The 19,138-nt window shown below is 39.0% G+C and overlaps 2 protein-coding genes across 2 annotated transcripts; both read left to right on the top strand.

Moving 5' to 3' along the window:
* Nucleotides 1-678: 678 nt before the first annotated feature.
* On the top strand, nucleotides 679-7,805 carry dnajb1b (DnaJ heat shock protein family (Hsp40) member B1b). The gene is made up of 3 exons (XM_042393301.1): nucleotides 679-1,077; nucleotides 6,428-7,035; nucleotides 7,236-7,805. Exons 1-3 carry the CDS (start codon nucleotides 858-860, stop codon nucleotides 7,467-7,469), a joined length of 1,062 nt encoding a protein of 353 aa, XP_042249235.1. The 5' UTR covers nucleotides 679-857; the 3' UTR covers nucleotides 7,470-7,805.
* Nucleotides 7,806-9,600: 1,795 nt separating this feature from the next.
* LOC121882784 lies at nucleotides 9,601-17,451 on the top strand. The gene is made up of 6 exons (XM_042391234.1): nucleotides 9,601-10,125; nucleotides 14,859-15,197; nucleotides 15,600-15,782; nucleotides 16,871-16,966; nucleotides 17,089-17,129; nucleotides 17,238-17,451. Exons 1-6 carry the CDS (start codon nucleotides 10,104-10,106, stop codon nucleotides 17,370-17,372), a joined length of 816 nt encoding a protein of 271 aa, XP_042247168.1. The 5' UTR covers nucleotides 9,601-10,103; the 3' UTR covers nucleotides 17,373-17,451.
* Nucleotides 17,452-19,138: the final 1,687 nt, after the last annotated feature.

Consider the following 19,138-nt stretch of genomic DNA (forward strand, 5'->3'; position numbering starts at 1 on the left):
AAGAAGTCCCATGTTAGCTTCAAATAAACTTTTAAATATATTTTTTCACAGGAAGAGGACTGTACATTTAGTCCACAAAGTGAACTTTTCACAACAGTGAAAGCACATTATGGAGAGATCTCTTGATAGCCGTTATGAACAGGAGGAATGTGCAAGAAAAACATGTGTTCATGTTCATTTGGGAACCTTTCTATTGTTTTAGGACAGAATTGATAAATTGTGAACCTTTCCTTTAAATCTGGGCCACACCCAAGCATAACAAAAGTTCCAGCCAGCAGTTCTTCCACAGTTAAGCAGTCTTTTTTTTCCCAGTTTTGCTCAACGCTTGCAGAAGTCTTTAAAGATTATTATTAATATTGTTTGTAGTGGTTAATTCGTTGTTTGTGGTCTTATTGTGATTACTTGTGATCTGGTGTAATTGGATCTGCCATGCCCTAAAGTATAATCAGCAATAAAGTCAAACGTGTGGCATGATTTTGCCTATACCTACATGTTCTTGTTGTGGTGAAGGCGCATTATGACGGGATCTCTGAACCGTTTCCTACAGCCATACTGGGTTTTATGAGACTGATATGGTATGGTATGTTACTGGATAAGTCGCCTATATCTCTGACAGCACTTGAAGGCAGCATGCGGTGACGTCTCGCTGGGCGTGTGTTTGGCCAACTGTCACAGTTGAGATTGTTCGGGCTCGTTATGGAAAACTCTGGAAGTTTCCACGCCGCTTATAAAGAAACTATCTGGGGCGCAGGGGCCTGAGTCCAGACGAAGGACGGACCGAGGACGCGCTTCTGAAGTTCATTACCAGTCGTTTTAACTTTAACTGCAGCTGTGACTGTAACTAAACAGGCCGCTGGATGGTCAAGATGGGTAAAGACTACTACGACATTTTGGGAATTAAGAAAGGAGCATCAGAGGACGATATAAAAAAAGCTTATCGCAAGCAGGCTCTTCGCTTTCACCCCGACAAAAACAAGTCACCTGGAGCCGAGGAGAAATTCAAAGAAATCGCCGAAGCTTACGATGTTTTGAGCGACCCAAAGAAAAAAGACATATACGACCGTTTCGGAGAAGAAGGTAAGGTTTAACGTGACTGTAAATAATTAAACAACAGATAGATGAATTTGAAGCTGAAGCTAGAATAATAGGGGATACTTAAAACAGTGTTAATCTCTGGATGCCACTAAGAGGCTTGGGTTGAAGGTGACAGCATCAAACATGCAGGCAGGACACCACATAGACGTTATCCTCCTCTGTTTATAATGGCGCTCCCGTCTGCTCTGCAATTTCTGAGCCAGGAAAGGAGAGGCTCTGCAATCATGTTTCTACAAGAATTCAGGAAAGGAGAGGTTCCCTATTCATGTTTTTACACGAACTCGTAGACAAGCTGAAACGGAGAAGGTCTAAACTTGAGTTTAACATGGAGAGCTCTGCTTGACTCCAGGAGGGGGCGGGGACTAACGTACAGCGTGTACTGGAATGTTATCTTTATTATTATCTGTTTGGTATCCATGGTAACTTAAATGCCTCATGAAATTAGCGTCTTTAGCTTCTGTACGGTGACGTATCTCCCAGTCAAACCATAGACTGTATAAAATAGAGTGAAACAGAATATTTGAGTGGTGTACAGTTATAAGAGGGATTTAAATCAAATCCTTCGCATCCGATTGGACCGCTGAAAATGGTCGGAGCTTAGAGTTTAGCGCAATACGGAGCTATAGAGGACTGTTGGCTCCAAAAACACTTAAACCTGTTGTTAGATCAGGAGGACGAAGGAGAGTTGAATGAATTAGACCTCAGTCACATTGCTTTGGAAGTGAAACAGTTTTTGCCCACTGATATCCAAACCATAGACTGTCTAAAAATATTGGACATAGCCACCGTCACCCATTTGTTTGTGGACACACGTTTTGAACATGGATGTATTATAATAGGTGGATACTGGACTGAAAATGGCGCGTTGTGCGACCCACTGAATATGTGCAGTAGTGTTTCCCCCGCTGGCTCCGCCCGCGAGTTCCCGCTCGGCCTATAGACTTTACATTGTGGTGACGTCACGGATTTTAAAATCGCTTTTCTCGGCTCGAGGAAAGTTTTATAAATCTAAAACCTCCATGGATCAAAACTTCATAATAGAAAGAGTCATAATTGACCTTGTTTGAAGTTCGAGGTGTCCTGTCATTAGTTTTACAGATGTCTCTTTTGCAATGGTGGTCTATGGGGAAAATGCTTTTTGGGCCGCAGGGGGATTTTTCGCTGCAATACCGCGAGTGGCCACTGGGAAAAATTGGTTGCAAGGCTGAGCGATGGCGCCCTATCCAGCTCTTATTATACATCCATGGTTTTGAAGCCTCAAGTTTGACATTTTGACCATCGCCAACTTGGATTTTTGGAGCCAGAAGTGATGAAGTGACCATATTTGGACGAGAATGTTGAGCTGCCCTTAACGCTAACTGCAGGCTTGGCTAGCACAGTGCATTTATAGTCTATGGTTAACTGTGATGATGCTAATGATAATGCTAATTTTCGTTCACGAAAAACCGCTTAAACCATTAAAACAAAATGTACTTACTAGAGAAACTGAACAGCTGACTCCTTAGAGTCTTTTAGTACAACCAAATGCTGAACACGAATTTTAAGGTGACCAAAATGTTACAATTAACTTTCATGAACTGAAAACACACTGAAATAACTACAGCTATGGCTACACCTATGCTCTGTGATTCTGGGGTTACGCCATGTTTACATTACCTAACCAATGTTGCCATCATGGTAGAGACTTGTCAATTACAACATAGCCACTAAACAACATAGCCCTAAAGCATACCCTGCTTTATTGTCAAATTTAAATCAAATGGGACCTTAATTTTACAAAATGAACATCATGCTGTAATCAAGAAGACTTGAAACTAGAGATTGTGACCATAAACTCATTAGGAAAATGTTTACTGAGGTAATAAATAAAGTGAGAAGTTTCTCATAGACTTCCATATAATCTGACTTCTTTTTGGAGCCAGTTGATTCGCCCCCTGATGGCCATTAGAGAGAATGCAGGTTTAAGGAACTTGAGCATTGGCTTCACTTTTCAGACCCGAAAGTACGTGCTTGAGCCAAACACATTTGATTCTATTTATTTGGATGAACTTTTGTTAACACCCCTGAGTGCAGGATGAGTCATCAAATATTTGAAACCGTTTTACAGGTAGTAAAAAGACATGCAGATTTTTTTTGACATATTTGGTATATAATGATAAATTAACTGTTAACATGGGGACACAGGATTAAAACTGGGAAAATGTATTTTTCATTTCATGGGGCCATTAAGGTACTGGATGTGAAGTTGAAGACACGTAAGAGTATCAAAGGCATCCTGGAGTATGATATAGTTTTTAAAAAATGCATCCTAAATTACACTTGTGATCTCATGTTATGGCTGGAGGGGAGTAGTCCGCCTAAACATGGCCCCAGGTGTTGCTCCTATGTAACAACAATATTCATTTACATCATAAGTAAAACATTTGGAAATCTAAATTGATTGAAGAGTAAAGAGATAGCGTTAATGTGGAATATGGTTGACGTATCTGACCTGGCACTTTAAATTTCACAGAAAAAAACACTATAAACCTCAAATTGCAAAACTTTATGCCAATAACCAGAGTAACTGCTAATAACTAAGCTAGTTAAACTAAATGACCAAATAATGACGGTTAGCTTTGCATAATCAGATATTTCCCTCTCACTGTAAACTGCATGAATACTACTAAGTATTCTAAAACACATATTTCTCCAGATATGCACATATAAATAAAACAAAGTCACACCTACATTCTTAGAGGATTGGCAGTTAAATTTATTTTATCTTTCTTTCTCAAACAGAGAACGGGTGTGGTTAATAGGCGGATGTCATCCATTATCATGGCAACCAGATTGCCATTCTAGTGCACTGGCGTTGTGTAGGAATGGTAGTGATATTATAGCCTAACCTGTCCACTTGCTACAGCATAAGCTAAAGACTAGGTTACATGTCAGTAACAGAGATATTTGAAGTCCACAGTTGAAATCAGACGATGGCTTCTTTATTGATGGATCATCTATCCTAAGCAATAACTCCTTGCTTTATTTTATAGTAATCTTTCCTCCTCAGTGGCCGGCCCTGGTTCTGCAAGGGTACAAAAGTATGCATTGCACCCTCAGTTTAATATTTTGCACCCTCAGTTGAAATTTGAATAATAAATGCCAAGTGCAGCGTGATAGGTCTTAGGCGCAAGGACTATGTGGACGTCTCCATGCGCACTTGCTATTTTGGTTCACGTCTGTGCAGCAGCGCAATGTGTTAAAGGGCTGAGTGAAGGTGAATGTAGATCAGCGGGTGTGGTGATTATTAAATACTCTCTCAGCCAGTGACATCAGTGCTCTCATAGCTCTTAGACAGCTGTGCCAAATTAATCACAGTTAAATGTGATAACAACAGCTCAACAAACAAAAAGCTTTTCTTCAGAAAATGTCTGGACAGTTCAGAGCGGCACAACATGAACTCAAATCACCACAAATCTGCAGCCAAAGACAGATGGAGTATAACTTTCATCGGTTAGCCTAGTTACTATAATAAGTCAAGAAACTGATTTGGTGTTTCCGTTTATATGATTATATCGGGCTGACGCTATTTCAGCAATAATTAAAATGTATCTCAAATCGTACATGGTCGCATAGTTAAGTAATTAATGTTATACAACAGCATTTGCACTGCAGTGTGTTTCAAGGATAAAACATGAGATGCTACTTTTGCTAAAAAGGAAGTTGGAAAAGAGGCTGTGCTGACGCCTGCTAACCTGACATCTCCTTCATAAAAAAGCAGAATATTGAGTTATAACCGGCCAGTCTGATGTGTGTGTGGCTATACTGTAGCAGCCTGGTGACATCAGGCGATTTTAATGAAGGTAAACACAGTAAATGTGCATAATGGCACTGTGCTCTGGTGCAGCACTGCTCAGAGGCTGCAGATTTATCAACAAATCAGTACTGCTGCCTTCAGGGATTAATTTGGTGAACAGTGTAGATAATCAACATTGTCAGGAAATGGTTCAAGTATGAAATATCTTAAAAATGCCAAAATACACTGGAGGGGGGCTTTAATGACGGATTTACAAACAGCTGGTACAAGCCAGTCCTGGTTCCATGTAGGTAGGCAGGCTGATAAGTGAGAGGCACCGCAAAAGTTGGTAGAATTTAGTAGGTTTGTGCCACATTTTTACTGGTGGTGTCTGTACACAGTCAAGTAGGAGGTTTCAGGGCCTTCATACCTTCAGAAAGAGTTGTTACAGTTCATGTTGCCCTTTGCATCAAAAACAACTTCTACTGATTTAAAAGCCAGCAATGATAGATGAAAAGCAAACATCAAGCCTTAGTAGGCCTTTTCCAGGGAAGATGTTTTGACCTGTTATGGTCGGAAAAGTGCATGTGTAAATAATAAAATGAACGATGACATTTAGCTGCTTCAGTTTCACAGTCCTGATATAGTGTATCTCTGTCACACTGTCATTAAGTAATGGGACACTTGGACTGAAAAAAGACATTGTTTATACTATTTGTAATGCCTGTGCTTTCCCAACTATGACAAGTCAAAAGGTTTCATGGTTTCCTATCAATGTGTGTACATCCACGTGTTCTTTTTAGGGCAGCAATGAGTATGTTCGCATGCACTAAAATAAGTTAATAACTTACTAACTGCTGATAATTCACATTTTTCTTTCTGGTGTAATATGTATCACCCAATAGGGAGTAGCCTAGTTGTATAATGGGGAAAAACTAAGACTTAGTTGGTGTTTGTTTTTACTTTGATTATTTTACACAGAGCTCCTTACAGTAAGCAATTTTTTTCTTTCCCAGGAGGGTGAAGTCATGATGCACCCTATTCTGCCTGTGATTGGCTTACCATGATATTCTTACCAATCTCACTCCTCATGCCTAAATCTAACCAACCTTACTAACAAAGGTAATGAGTAATGGCCAGTCAGAGGCAGAGTATGGCGGGTCATTTCTTCGCCATCCTGGGAAAGAAAATTTGGCACACAGTAAACTCTGCTGCCTGTGTTGTTTGTTTTAACATGAACAATGTTATGCTGTTGCTCTTGGTTCTTGGCCACTCTTTTCTTCACTCCTTTACCTTGTCACACTTGTGCAGAACCAAAACACAAAATAAACCAGTTGAATTATAGCATTTGAGTGTGTATGATACTTTAAAGTCTGTATTTATAAAAACAGAACAAAAGTAAAAGGATGTTACCTTTTTAATAGCACCTGTTTTCTCCATTATGACCTTTACCTATCTTGACATGACAATAAAACAACACACCAAAGGCACGTACCACACAAAGATTTAGTCCGTTTTAGTGTTTAAATATATTAATTGATTGTCTCTTTCTTCCAGGTCTTAAAGGCGGAGGCCCCTCAGGTGGTGGTGGTGGTGGTGGTGGTGGTCCTGAAACCTTCAGCTACACCTTCCAAGGTGACCCTCATGCCATCTTTTCAGAGTTCTTCGGTGGACGTAACCCTTTTGAACAGTTTTTTGGTGCACGCAATGGGGGCACAGACGAGGACATGGACACTGACGACCCTTTTGCCCGCTTTGGGATGGGTGGCGGTGGAATGGGCGGGTTTCCTCGCTCTTTCAGCTCTGGTATGGGAGGAATGGGCAGTCACAGTAGCGTTGTAAAGAAACACCAGGACCCGCCTATAGTTCACGACCTCCGGGTGAGCTTGGAGGAAGTGCTGTCGGGTTGCACAAAGAAAATGAAGATCTCTCGCAAAAGGCTGAATCCTGACAGGCGGACACTAAGAACAGAAGATAAAATCCTGGAGGTGCAGATAAAGAAGGGGTGGAAAGAAGGCACCAAAATCACATTTCCTAAAGAGGGAGACGAGACTCCCACAAACATTCCGGCTGATGTGGTATTTGTGCTGAAGGACAAGCCACATCCGGTGTTCAAACGTGAAGGCTCTGACATCGTTTACACAGCCAAGATATCACTCAGAGATGTAAGTTAAGATTACATGCTAAATATATACTCACCTGATATTATGAAATACACCTTTTTAAATATGCTAGAGTAGTAAATCAAAGGACTTGTGGTTGTTATTAGTGGTAATCATGTATAGACTGAAGTTCCTGTTGGTGCCCGTTCATGATCTCGTTAACTCACTTTCATCTGCTTTTGTTATCCCTTCTGTCCCATCAGGCCTTGTGTGGCAGCGCAGTCAACACACCCACATTGGACGGCAGAAGTTTTACAGTGTCAACAACAGATATCGTGCAGCCGGGGATGAAGCGGCGCATTAGCGGTGAGGGACTGCCTTATCCCAAACGCCCAGATCGTCGCGGTGACCTAATAGTGGAGTATGCTGTCAGGTTCCCAGAAAGGCTCAATCAGAATGCCCGGGACACCATCGCTCAGGTCCTCCCACGGTCGTAAACAAGACAAACAGACCTCCAGGACTTATCACACTAAGCTGCCAACTATTGTTTTTATGTCTGTCATCACATGGACGTTCATGTGGAGTTTATAAATCACAGCAGACATAAAGGAGAGACACATTGGACAAAGTGTCCTTAATGTAAATACCACCTTGGCAAAATGCTTACAGTGAATGACTGCAGCATTTCGGAGGCTTCAATGTAAATATGACCATTATGGTTTGGTGTTCTGTTTACTTAATAAGATTATATTTTGATGAAAGTAAGTGTATTGTACTATATAAAATATATGTGCAATGTTCTATGGGTAATAAAAGCTCTTTCTGAGGAAGAAGTTTCATGTCTTTGCTGTGTGAAATTGAAGATTTTCATTAAATTGAATGGGGTGCATACAAAGTGGGGGAGAAACCTACACTTCTAGGCTGTGCAGAAAGTTTTTTATATTTGTTTTAATGACTATCAACACAGCTCAAGCAGGGAGGAAAGAAAAAATGTTTGGTAGGTGATGACAAAAGGCAGTGCTCATTGTTGGGCTGGATTTTTAGCCATTTTTATGGAAAAGACAATAAAGAAATGGAAATTGGTGCCGTAAACATTAGCCAGAGGGGCCTCAGTTCTTTAGTAACATTGTGTGTTTCCTGCAGCCACTGCTGACAGCAGAGAGCCAGTGAGGCACTGAAAGCTGCATTTGTAGAATGACTTCTCTTTCCTGCAGAGGGGCTGATGGAAAGCCACTGGAAAGCAGATGGTTATAACTCATAATTTCCACAGTAGCTTCAAGGGGCTGCTGCAACATGATTTGACCTCAAATTCAAATGAGGGGCTTTACAAAGTGACTTTGTTTAAGCCTGGAAATAATACCTCTAGTGCAGTTAGAGGCACATAGTGTATGTTGGTTGGAAAACAGTGAAGATACTTTGGACTGATAAAGATAAGCTTTGTCCTTCAAATGTGGCTTAAATAATCTTGACTTTGTTTATCATGGAGAAAGTAACACTGGTTAATTCCAAACTTAGGCTCTAAATAAAAAAGATCTCATTATTGATATTTAAGTTTCTAACTCAGACTGCTGAAGCAGCAGCTGAACTTAAAGATCCCCTCCAGACATGTTTTAAGATGTATATAAAATACTCTACTTTGAATCATAATTTGTGTCTGATATGGTTATTTTCACAAATTAAGTTCAATTATCTTGAGAAAATCCTTAAAATGTCATCTTCTCCCTCACTAAAAAATTCGGAATACATAAATATGCAAATATTTTTAATAGAAGTTTAACAGCTAGACTCAAGATCAAGACCTCCTTCGCTGTAAAGTCCATCCTCAGTGTTTGCGCACTGGAGACTTCAAGTTTCCACATTGCACGTGTAAGTTGAATAACAAATCAGGAAATGGAAGCATCAACTAAATGCCTTTGAGAATAGGCAGGTTTTGTGATGAGATTTAAAACTAATCCCCAGAGGGGTTCCATAATCCAGGAGCCAGGACAGAAAAAGCTCAAATGGATTAACAAAGACTCTGGCTTGTGTCCCCTGTCTCTTACATTGGAGACACTTTAGGAAGGGATTAATAACTACGGCAACCAAAAACTGTTTCAATGTACATATGGGCATGTCAGAAATTTATTATATCACGATAAACCCCTTGAGATGTATCATCTCATTTTCAAGGGGGTCCCAAACAAACACTCACACAAAAACACACACACACTCACACAAAACAAATGGAGACCAGACACAATAATACATAACACAACAATGACAAAACAAACAAACAACAACCAAACAACAAAGTAAATAACCGAAAAAAGAGAGTTACAACCTTAGACTAGACACAATAAAAAGAAAATGATCAATCTATAAATAAAGGAACAGTGATAGCATTGGTAAAAACAGGCAATTTGTTTTAAGATTAGAAAACAAAACATTTAAGGTAACTTATTCCAATCAGAAGGAGTTCGAAGCTTTTTTTGTTGAGAGGATCTGATCAGAGCATCTTAGTGAATAATTTGACTTATAAAGAACAAAAAAAAAAAATACAGACAGACAATAATGATAGTTAAAGTTGGTGCATTTAAAAATAAATTGGTACCAGCGAAATTGACATCTTATATCAAGAGGGAGCTGTCACGAACCGGGCCGCACGGTCATGACAAAGAATGGAGACGCACACAACAAAGCCAATTAATAACCAATTTATTTAAAAAAAAAGTAACCTAAGAGAAAATAACCCAACCTAACAATGGCATGTCTAGTCAGTGAGATCAGTAGTGTAGGTGAGTGCATGAGTGGAACAGTGTGTGAATGTATTGTTGTATGGTGCAAAAAAACAAACAAACAAATATCAACCCAAAAGCCAAAAGGTGTCTCAGGGAGGAGAGCACACCAGCAATGCACTACAAAGGGTTTTTGAAGAGGCACTGGCACCCAGAGACCCAGGTGTTGCCAGTGTTCCTGATGATGCTGCCACACCTACCTCCAGTACCTGCAGAAGCCACAGGCAGACTGGGCAGAGAGGGTCGTAACTTAATATAAGTTGTGAAACACGTCTCTTTCTAACATTAAGTGCAAAACAATGTCTGGAACGATACAGAGCACCAAACACCAACACCAAATTTTACTTTTTTCATGGCATGATCAATGTGTGGTTTAAAGGTAAGTTCAGAGTCAGTCCACACATCAGACATTTAATTTTTTCTACTTTCTGAAAAGATCTACCATCATTACAAGTTATAACCAAAGAGTTGGATTTGGAGTTGAGGTTCTGTCTCACACCAAGAAGCACTGAATAGCAGTAATGTGTTAGCTAACAACCAAGTTTGTAGAATATTAAAATCAGATTGCAGGGCCTTTTGAATTTGTGATATAGAAGCTTTTGATGTTTATATAATAGTATCATCTGCATACAGTTGTGCACAACCATCAGAAAAGAAGAGTGGGAGAACATTAATAAAAACAGAGAAAAGAAGTGGTCCTAAAGTAGAACCTTGAGGCACACCTCTCTGCTGAGTGAGCAAATCTGACTTATACCATCTCAAAACAGCACATTGCTTTCTGTTGTGAAGATACAAATTAAACCCCAACAATGCATATTGGGAAAGACCAATAGCATGAAGCTTGTCGAAAAGAAGATAGTGATCCACCTGATCAAAAGCTTTGGTGAGATCGATAAATATTACTTCTGTGACCATGATCAGATGCAGAGAAAACATTGTTAATGAATTTTAAGAGAACAGTAGTTGTGGAAAAGTTAGATCTGAAACCAAATTGATATTGAGAAAGGATATTATTATCATTCTTCTTCTTCATCCCCTTCCTATTATTATTATTATTATTAAGGTACTGTGATAATTAAGGCGTAATACTTGCAGATATCCAATTAGCTGGTACTTCACATGTACATAGTGAAAGATTAAACAGATCAGCCAATAGATAGATGAGAATGTGAGATACTAATTTAATGAATTTAGTTTCAATCCCATCAAGTCCGGGACCATTGCTCGCTTTCATATCACGAATGGCATTGCAGAAATCAGGAGTTATTGAATGAAAGAAAAAAGAACTTTGATAAGCTGAAATGAAATTAGAAGTCATGTGTATATTGTTAGGAATTAAATTATGACAGACAAAGGAACAATGCTGTAGGAATGTGCATGCAATAAGTGAGGGATCATTCAGTATTGTATCAGCAACTCTCAATTAACTAGCAGAACTTTTATCTGATGTATGAAATATGTTTATCATTTTGCTCCAGAACTGTTTAGGATTTTTGGAATTATCACTCAGACATTTTTTATAGTAATTAGATTTAGCATTTTGGACTTGAGTCTGAATTGTCTGTACGTTTCCCAGTCAATGTGTTTCCTTGTCTGATGAAATTTTGCCTATAACTAAAAAGGGATACGAGTTTTGAATTGATCCAGGATAAAAGTCTGCACTTAACTTTTGACAGTTTCCAGGCAGCATGTTTATCAACCACCTGAGTGAATTCAGCGTAAAAGTCCTAAGCGTTTTGAACATCAGCTATTAACTTGACTCTTTCCCAATTAATGGCAATTAAGTCATGATTAAACATGGTCCATGTTTAATTTTAACCAATTTTGGAGGGGTTTTAGGAACTTTTATCTTCCACACTCATTAAAGTACTGAATGGTCACTGAAGCAATCTGCCAAAACACCAGCTTTAAAGATTCTATTTCACCCCCTCGCAGAGGCAACTTGGTAAATCCCTGAACCCTATGTCCCTCCATGCCAGTATGGGACGCAGAACTTGCGTGGTTTGTCTTGGCTCGGGTGCAGCCAGAGCTGTGCAAACCAGTGCTGGAGATTTATCATGTGCAGCAGCCCCAGGCGTACCACCGGATGGGCTGCCGACATCATCCTGAGGAGTGACATAACGCTTCTTTCTGGTACCTAGGCTGTGGACCTCACGCATTGGGTCAGCTGTAATATCACCTCCACATGTTCCTCTGACAGTCGTGCCGTAATTGTGTGGGAATCCAATAGTAGCCCGAGGTAGAGCATCTGCTGGCTTGGCTGCAGGGAGCTCTTGTTGAGGCTGATAGTGAAGAACAACTTCGTGATGTGCTGAATGACCAGCGCTGTGTGGGCTTCCAATTCCTGCCTGGATGTGGCAAGAATCAGCCAGTCTATGTGGATGAGGATTCTTACACCTTTCTCCCTGTGCGCTGGCACCTCCACACATTTGGAGAACATGCGCAAGGCCAGAGAATATCCAAACAGGAGGTGGCAGTATTGATAGCTCTGTCCTCCCATCGCAAAGTGTGGGTTCTTCCTGTGGCGGGGCAGGATGGGGATGTGGAAGTACGCATTGGTCAGGTCTATGGACGTCATCCAGTCACCTGGCTGGATGCACTCCAGAAGCTGTCTGACCATCAGCATGCAAAAAGGCCATTCAAGATGCACAAGTCCAGTATGGGCGGCAGTAAGGGCTTGATCCCTCATTGAGCTGGTCATGGGGGAGGAGGCAGGGAAAATTTCCTTTTGGGGCTAGGCAAGGTTCCCGCCTCTGGCTTAGGTCCACTGTGCACACTCAGAGAAGAAAAAACACTCACCTGCGGGGTGTTGTGTCTGGAAAACTGCTCCACTGTTGTGGTTTTTTGGTCACCATCTTTCTTTGATTTGAATTATGAAGTTTCTGCAAGAATACTTGGTCATTAATTGAATTCAGGATCAGATGAAAGTTTGTGTAGCTACTAAATCTAGTTGACAGACTTGAGCTTCTGGAGCGTTAAATCACGGCGCAGGCATCTTGTTGTATGTGAGTAATGACAAACTTGAAAAAAATGTGAATGTATTTTTTAAAGTCTTGGTCAGCTAACTGAATGAGCCTAAACTGTTGCAGGCTCGTGTGTAAGGTCTATCTAGATATACTTTAAGCAAGCAATCCAGGTGTGTGTCATAAACAAAACAAACAACAACCACAACAAAAAAACACAATAACACAATAAAATCAAGTTAAATCAATTATGCTTGTACAAAGAACAGGGTCCAGGGCTCCACATTAGGCAATAACAACTTGGCTCATTACTGCAGTAATGAGGAACTTGATAGAAAAAGCTGTGTTTCAGTCTTGCTTGTGTAGTAGGCTGTAACACTGTTAAGGCCCGATGAGGTAAAACTAAGTCTGAAAACTAGCCTGTCTGGAAGAATATGTTTTCATGGTAACTTAGAAAAAACTTGAATCAACTGTATGAAACAAAGTTTTTGAAAATAATTCCTGATTTACCCCCTGGCTGCCCACTGACACCCGTGACACAGTCAGCAGACTGCCGGAGTTTCATGCCCTCCAGCCTCATGTACTGTAGATGCACTGAGGCACACAGAGCCAGATGCAAGAGCCTGGACAATAAACATAAACACTCAAGAGTTTCTTCTGTATCGCAGTCATAAACTAGCTCTTCAGAGTGGAGTGAGAGAGTGAAGGGGGCTGGAGAACTACTGTATATTCTTTGTCTTAATAATGTAGCTAAATAGGCATGGTAAAACTGAATCATGCTCATTTACTAATCACACCAGTGGAAGACTGCTGCAAACATTTGCTGCACAATCGCATCTTTGTACCTTTTCTGGATATTAAAAGCACTCATGTTTTATGGCATTAAAGCAGATAATTTGAAGCTGACTGCTGCATTTTGTCTGGTACTGCTGGAACACATTTTTCTTTTAATTACTTTGTTTTTAACTCGGATAAAGGATGGCGATTCTTCATATTGTCATGTTTTGTTGCTTCTCAGGTGAGTTCTGATGTCTTTGTAGTTTTATTTATAAAAATTACATTCTAAAATTCATATGTGAATGGGAAGAAATCTTCAACCTTACAATGGTATATGAGTTATTGCAAAAATGAATATTATTGTAAACTGCACTGATGATATTCAGCGTGGTGTTTTCTCAGTAAGAGGTGAAAATTTGTGTCACTAATTCATTACAAAATATTTAAAGGTATAGTGGTCACCTAATGCAATTCCTGAACCCTCTGATATAGTTTAGTCTTATGGAATCGAACTGCTATTTTTATGACGGCTTTATTGACAGAAAAACAACCAAAAAGCCCATTCTACTGAATTAAACAAGTAAGGCATTGTTATTTAAAATCGTATTGCCTCAAACTGCTTTTTTGTAATATAATATAGTAGCGATGGTGGCTTTTTTGCACCGTGTAATACACTTGATTGCACACAGAGTTGTAACAAAAATATCAAAACAAGTGGCGTCCTGTCTGTATCTTTAATACTGTAACTCTGTCAAATAAAGGAAAAATGAAAAACAATATATATACATATACCATGAAACTATTTCAAAAACAAACAGGGGCATAATTATGGGAGTGATCAAATAAAGTTAAATGAACTGCTCATTGCACTTAAATCATATAGTATAAAACAAAATTTGATGACCTGCATAAATCAAAATGTCACAAATAATGGCTTTTTAACTGAACCCAATGGTGTAAGGACACATTTCAAACTGAATCAAGATCAAACTTGCTTTTTTACCTTTTTTTCCATGTAAGTTTAAACCATAAACTATACTTTTAACCAAAAATGTCTGAATATGTAGAGAAAAAGGACAACACAACTTCTGTGGTTGTGTAGAATTGATCAAATTAATTAAAGCTGACAGTGGAATGAATACTATAAAAGTTCAAGTTTTGCATGACGTTTTCTACTTTCTAAGTTCTAAGATCCAAACCAGAGTGTCATAAGGATGTTTTAATAATTAAAAAGAAATCACTGTCTGCATCACTTCTCAAACTGTACTATTGTGTTCATTTGATACACAGTTTATCCACATTTCAACATTTGATCTCAGTGTACATAATGATTGTAGTCAAAAGTAACAGGGCCCTTTGTGTTATACTTCAGCTGTATGTGCAGAGGCTACACCAATGCTGGAGGTAAGTGGCCATGTTGGAGGAGAGGTCATTATCCACTGCTCTGGTAGCTGGTCCACAAACAACTGCACCAGCAACATGTACTTCTGTAAAGGAGTGTGCTCCAGAGAAAACATTCTCATTCAGACTGAGAGGAAGACATCTGCTGTCACTCAACGAGGGAGATACAGCATAGAGATCAGCAGAGGGGATGGAGTCTTCAACGTGACTATAAAGAGGCTGAAGAAGGCGGATGCAGGGGGATATCACTGTGGGGTGGAGGAAAACTTTAAAGCCTTGTACCAGAAGGTCAATCTCAAAGTCCTAGATGGTAAGTTTTTGGTTAGAATCCTTTTAGATTTGTTCATAAAATTTACCGCAGATATTAGGAAGTTTTGGATATTAATAAACAGTTCAGGATGGGTAATTTTGAATCAAACAAACCTAACAATGTCAACTGAATGTCATTAAAGCACCTTAACATCACAGCACTGACCCCACCAGTATTTTCGTGTAGCTGACAATGTGAGAATGTTTGTTTTGCTCAGAAACCCTGAATTATTATATGCACTGTACATCTTGTGATGCCTTCTCTTCTCCACTAAGGCACAATATCACATGAGCAAACACACACACACACACACACACACACACACACACACACACACACACACACACACACACACACACACGCTATTGCTCACCAGTCATCCCCCGTCCTGTTCTCTCAAAGCGTCTACTGTTCCTCCTGGATCTCCCTCCTCCACTACCACCCTGCAGACCGAGACAGAAACTCTGCCCCAAGGCAGCTTCCCATCCAGCGCTGAACCGTCACCAGCAGCAGCAGTAACGCTGTCTGCTACAGACGAGAAAACAAACCAGAAGACAAACCAGAAGGCAGCAAGGACCCTCACAGGTACTTGTTACAAGCATGCTATATTTTCCTATAGCTTGGTTCGGTTAGTGTACCAAAGTATAAAATCTTTTAAAACTCTTATCTTTCAATTTAAGGGCAGTACTCATGAAAAAGGCTCCACTTTATCAAATGATATCACTGGATTGCTTTCTTACCACATATTTAAATACATTTATTTGTTTATTCTTAATCTTTGCCACATTGATTGATCTAAAATCAATCCACGAAAATTTGCAAAAGGCCTAAAAGACATCTGATGTGTAATGGTGACAAAGATATCATTTTACTGACAGGTCGCTAACTATTATTAAGATTTGTCTGGTAGTTAGATGTGCATAATATATAGAATTAAAATTGATTAAAAGGAAATGTATTATTATTATTATACAATAACAATATGTGTTTACATAGAGCCTTTCTTTATAATACATGGTGCTATAGAAGTGAAAGCAATAACACTGAAAAACAGTAAGAAAAACACAATAAAAGCTCCAATAAAATCACACATAACTACATAAAACTAAAGCACATAAAAAGATCACCTAATAAAATATTTATTTAAAAAAAAATCAAAAGTAGGTTTTCAAAAGAGATTTGCTTTTGCTGACTATTTTGGCTGAGATTAGAATATAATGTATTGCAGTAATCCAGAGACAAAAATCAGGGGTTTAACTACTTTTGCTAGGTTAGCTTCAGAAAGGAATGATACTGCTCACCTGAGGAAAGGAGGATTTACAGTGGCTTTCGCTTGTCCACTTGAAATCAAGTCTGAGTTTAATAGTGCACTTAAATACTGAGCTGAGGACTTAACATAAGCTGATAGGCTTCCAAGTTTATCCTGGAGTAGTAGTTTGTCTTTGGAAGGAAAACCAAATAAAAAACCTCCATCGCGTACTGATTAAGTCAAAATATCTGCTGTGAAAAGGGTCTATTACAACATATCATTATACAATAACTCCCAGAATGCAGATTACATGTTTCAGACTGAAATTAAATGTAAGAATGAGAAGCTCACTCATGTTACTGTCTTTTTTTTTTCTAATTCTGACACAACAATTGAGCCTCAAGATGGATATGATTGTTTGCAGATACCACAGTGGTCATCATAGTTTCGGTGAGCCTGGCTCTGCTGGTTTGTGCAATTATCCCTCTTATATTCTATGGACACTGGCGCAGTAATGCGGGTGAGTTGACACACATGCATCCATACATGTGCACACACACTACTTTCACCCCACAATGTGAACACAGAGCAAGCTCATGTTTGTGTGCACTCAAACATTGAATGAATCTTGTTAATTGTTAGTTTCAGAAGGTCAGAATGGAAATGAAGCAGACAAGGGTGAAGTAAGTGTTATTATTAACCTATTTTCATTTTGATTAAGTACTCATCTCTAATGAGAGTTCACTGCTTGGATGAAAGTAGTCTTAATGATGATTCTGATTTATTCGCAGGGGGATTACTCTGAGGAAACTGCAGTGGTGAGGCTGCAGTCTTTAGAACCCGATGTTGACCCAGAGTCCAGTGCTCAGGATGCTTCCCAGTACGCTGCCATCTACCAGGCACTTGATCCCAAAACTCTGGACTGAGCAGGCTTTCTCTGCTGAGAGATCATCTCTGTCTTTTCTCTGTATTTGAAATCAAATAAAGGACACGTGTTTGAGTATATTTCTGTTTGAGTGCATGTTCTTCACATTTGATATGTGAGATGACAAATCTGATGTGTGATGCAGACAAGATGCTGAGACATCGTTAAAGAAAGGAAAAGGAAATCTGCTCCTGTAATGACATAACGATATGTTATGTGCACAGAAAATGTCCCATAAAAAACACTGCGTAGAGACCTGCAGAGACCTGCGTAGACCTGCAGAGGGTGCTATACACAGTTATAATTCAACATGTCCACTGTTGAGTCAGGCAACCATCTCTCAAAGCTCCATGACCAAAATGTCTTTCTCTTGTTGCAATGTCAATGCGGTCAACAGGATCTGAAGACAGAGTGACCTCTTCATATTGTTGTTTGCACACAAATGTACACACAGACACACACACTGTACATTTCACACACACACACACACACACACACACACACACACACACACACACACACACACACACACACACACACACACACACACACCAAACTAACACTAACTTCTTACACCAGAATACAGCACAATGTCATACTGTACATGACATTGTTGCTGCATGATTAAGATTATGTTTTTTTTTGATGATCAATCAATCAATTTTATTTATATAGCACAGTCAAATGCAATTCAAAGTGCTTCACAGGTGACTGACAAATACACAGGGTGGTAAATATGGATAATGCACACCAAAATACAAGTAAAATGCCAAAATTAGAATAAGAAAAAGATTTAATAAAACCTACTTTAAATTAAATTAATTTAATAAGACAACAATAAAAGATAACTAAATGGTAAAGAACAGTAAAAATAATACAAGAAAATACAAGCAATAAAAGATACAGGTCAAAATAAAATTATAAAATTATAAAACAATACATAATATAAATTGATGTCAATATAACAGTAAAATGTCTATAAAAACATAATAATAATATAATAAGTAAAACTATAAAATAATATGACATTACATAAAAGCCAGACTAAACAGATGGATTTAAGTTTACATTTAAAAATATGAATATTTTCAGTTCCTCTCAGATCCTCTGAAGGCTGTTTCAGTGGCTTGGAGCGTAACGGCTGAAAGCAGCATCAACAAATGTTTTTGTTCTGCTTTGTGTAAAAGTTAAAAGAGAAGAACCAGAGGATCTGAGGGACTTTCCTGGTTCATATACCAAAGTATCTGAGAGGCAGTCTGATGCAAGACCATGTAATGCCTTATAAACTGATAAAATAATTTTAAAATCTATGTGAAAAACATGCAACCAGTGCAAAGACTTTAAAACAGATGCCCTCCTTCTGGTGTTAGTCAGCAGTATTCTGGATTAATTGTAGCTGATTCATTGTAATGATAAGCTTCAGAAAGCTCATTTTGGGAAAGGAAGTGATTATAACAAGATTGGTTTTCATGTGAAATTAATGTAAGGAGTTTCATAAGTTCAGTGGCCACATTGTTAATCACACCTCTATTTTTGGGATGCTCAAGTTCCCTGAAGTGTTGTTGCTTGATCTTGGTGCAAGTCTTACAACCACAACTCTGTAACTCAACCACAATGACTCACATCTGTACTGTTGCCTTCGTGAGCCTCCACGTCTGCCACTTGTGCTTTAAATGACAACGTAGACATTTTCTGCTGTTCACACGTATATATAGTGCAAGTTAAGAATAGATTAGATTCAACTTAACTGTCATTGAACAAGTACAA

This window comes from Thunnus maccoyii, chromosome 2 (genome assembly GCF_910596095.1).
Source record: "Thunnus maccoyii chromosome 2, fThuMac1.1, whole genome shotgun sequence".
In the NCBI taxonomy this organism is placed as follows: Eukaryota; Metazoa; Chordata; class Actinopteri; order Scombriformes; family Scombridae; genus Thunnus; species Thunnus maccoyii.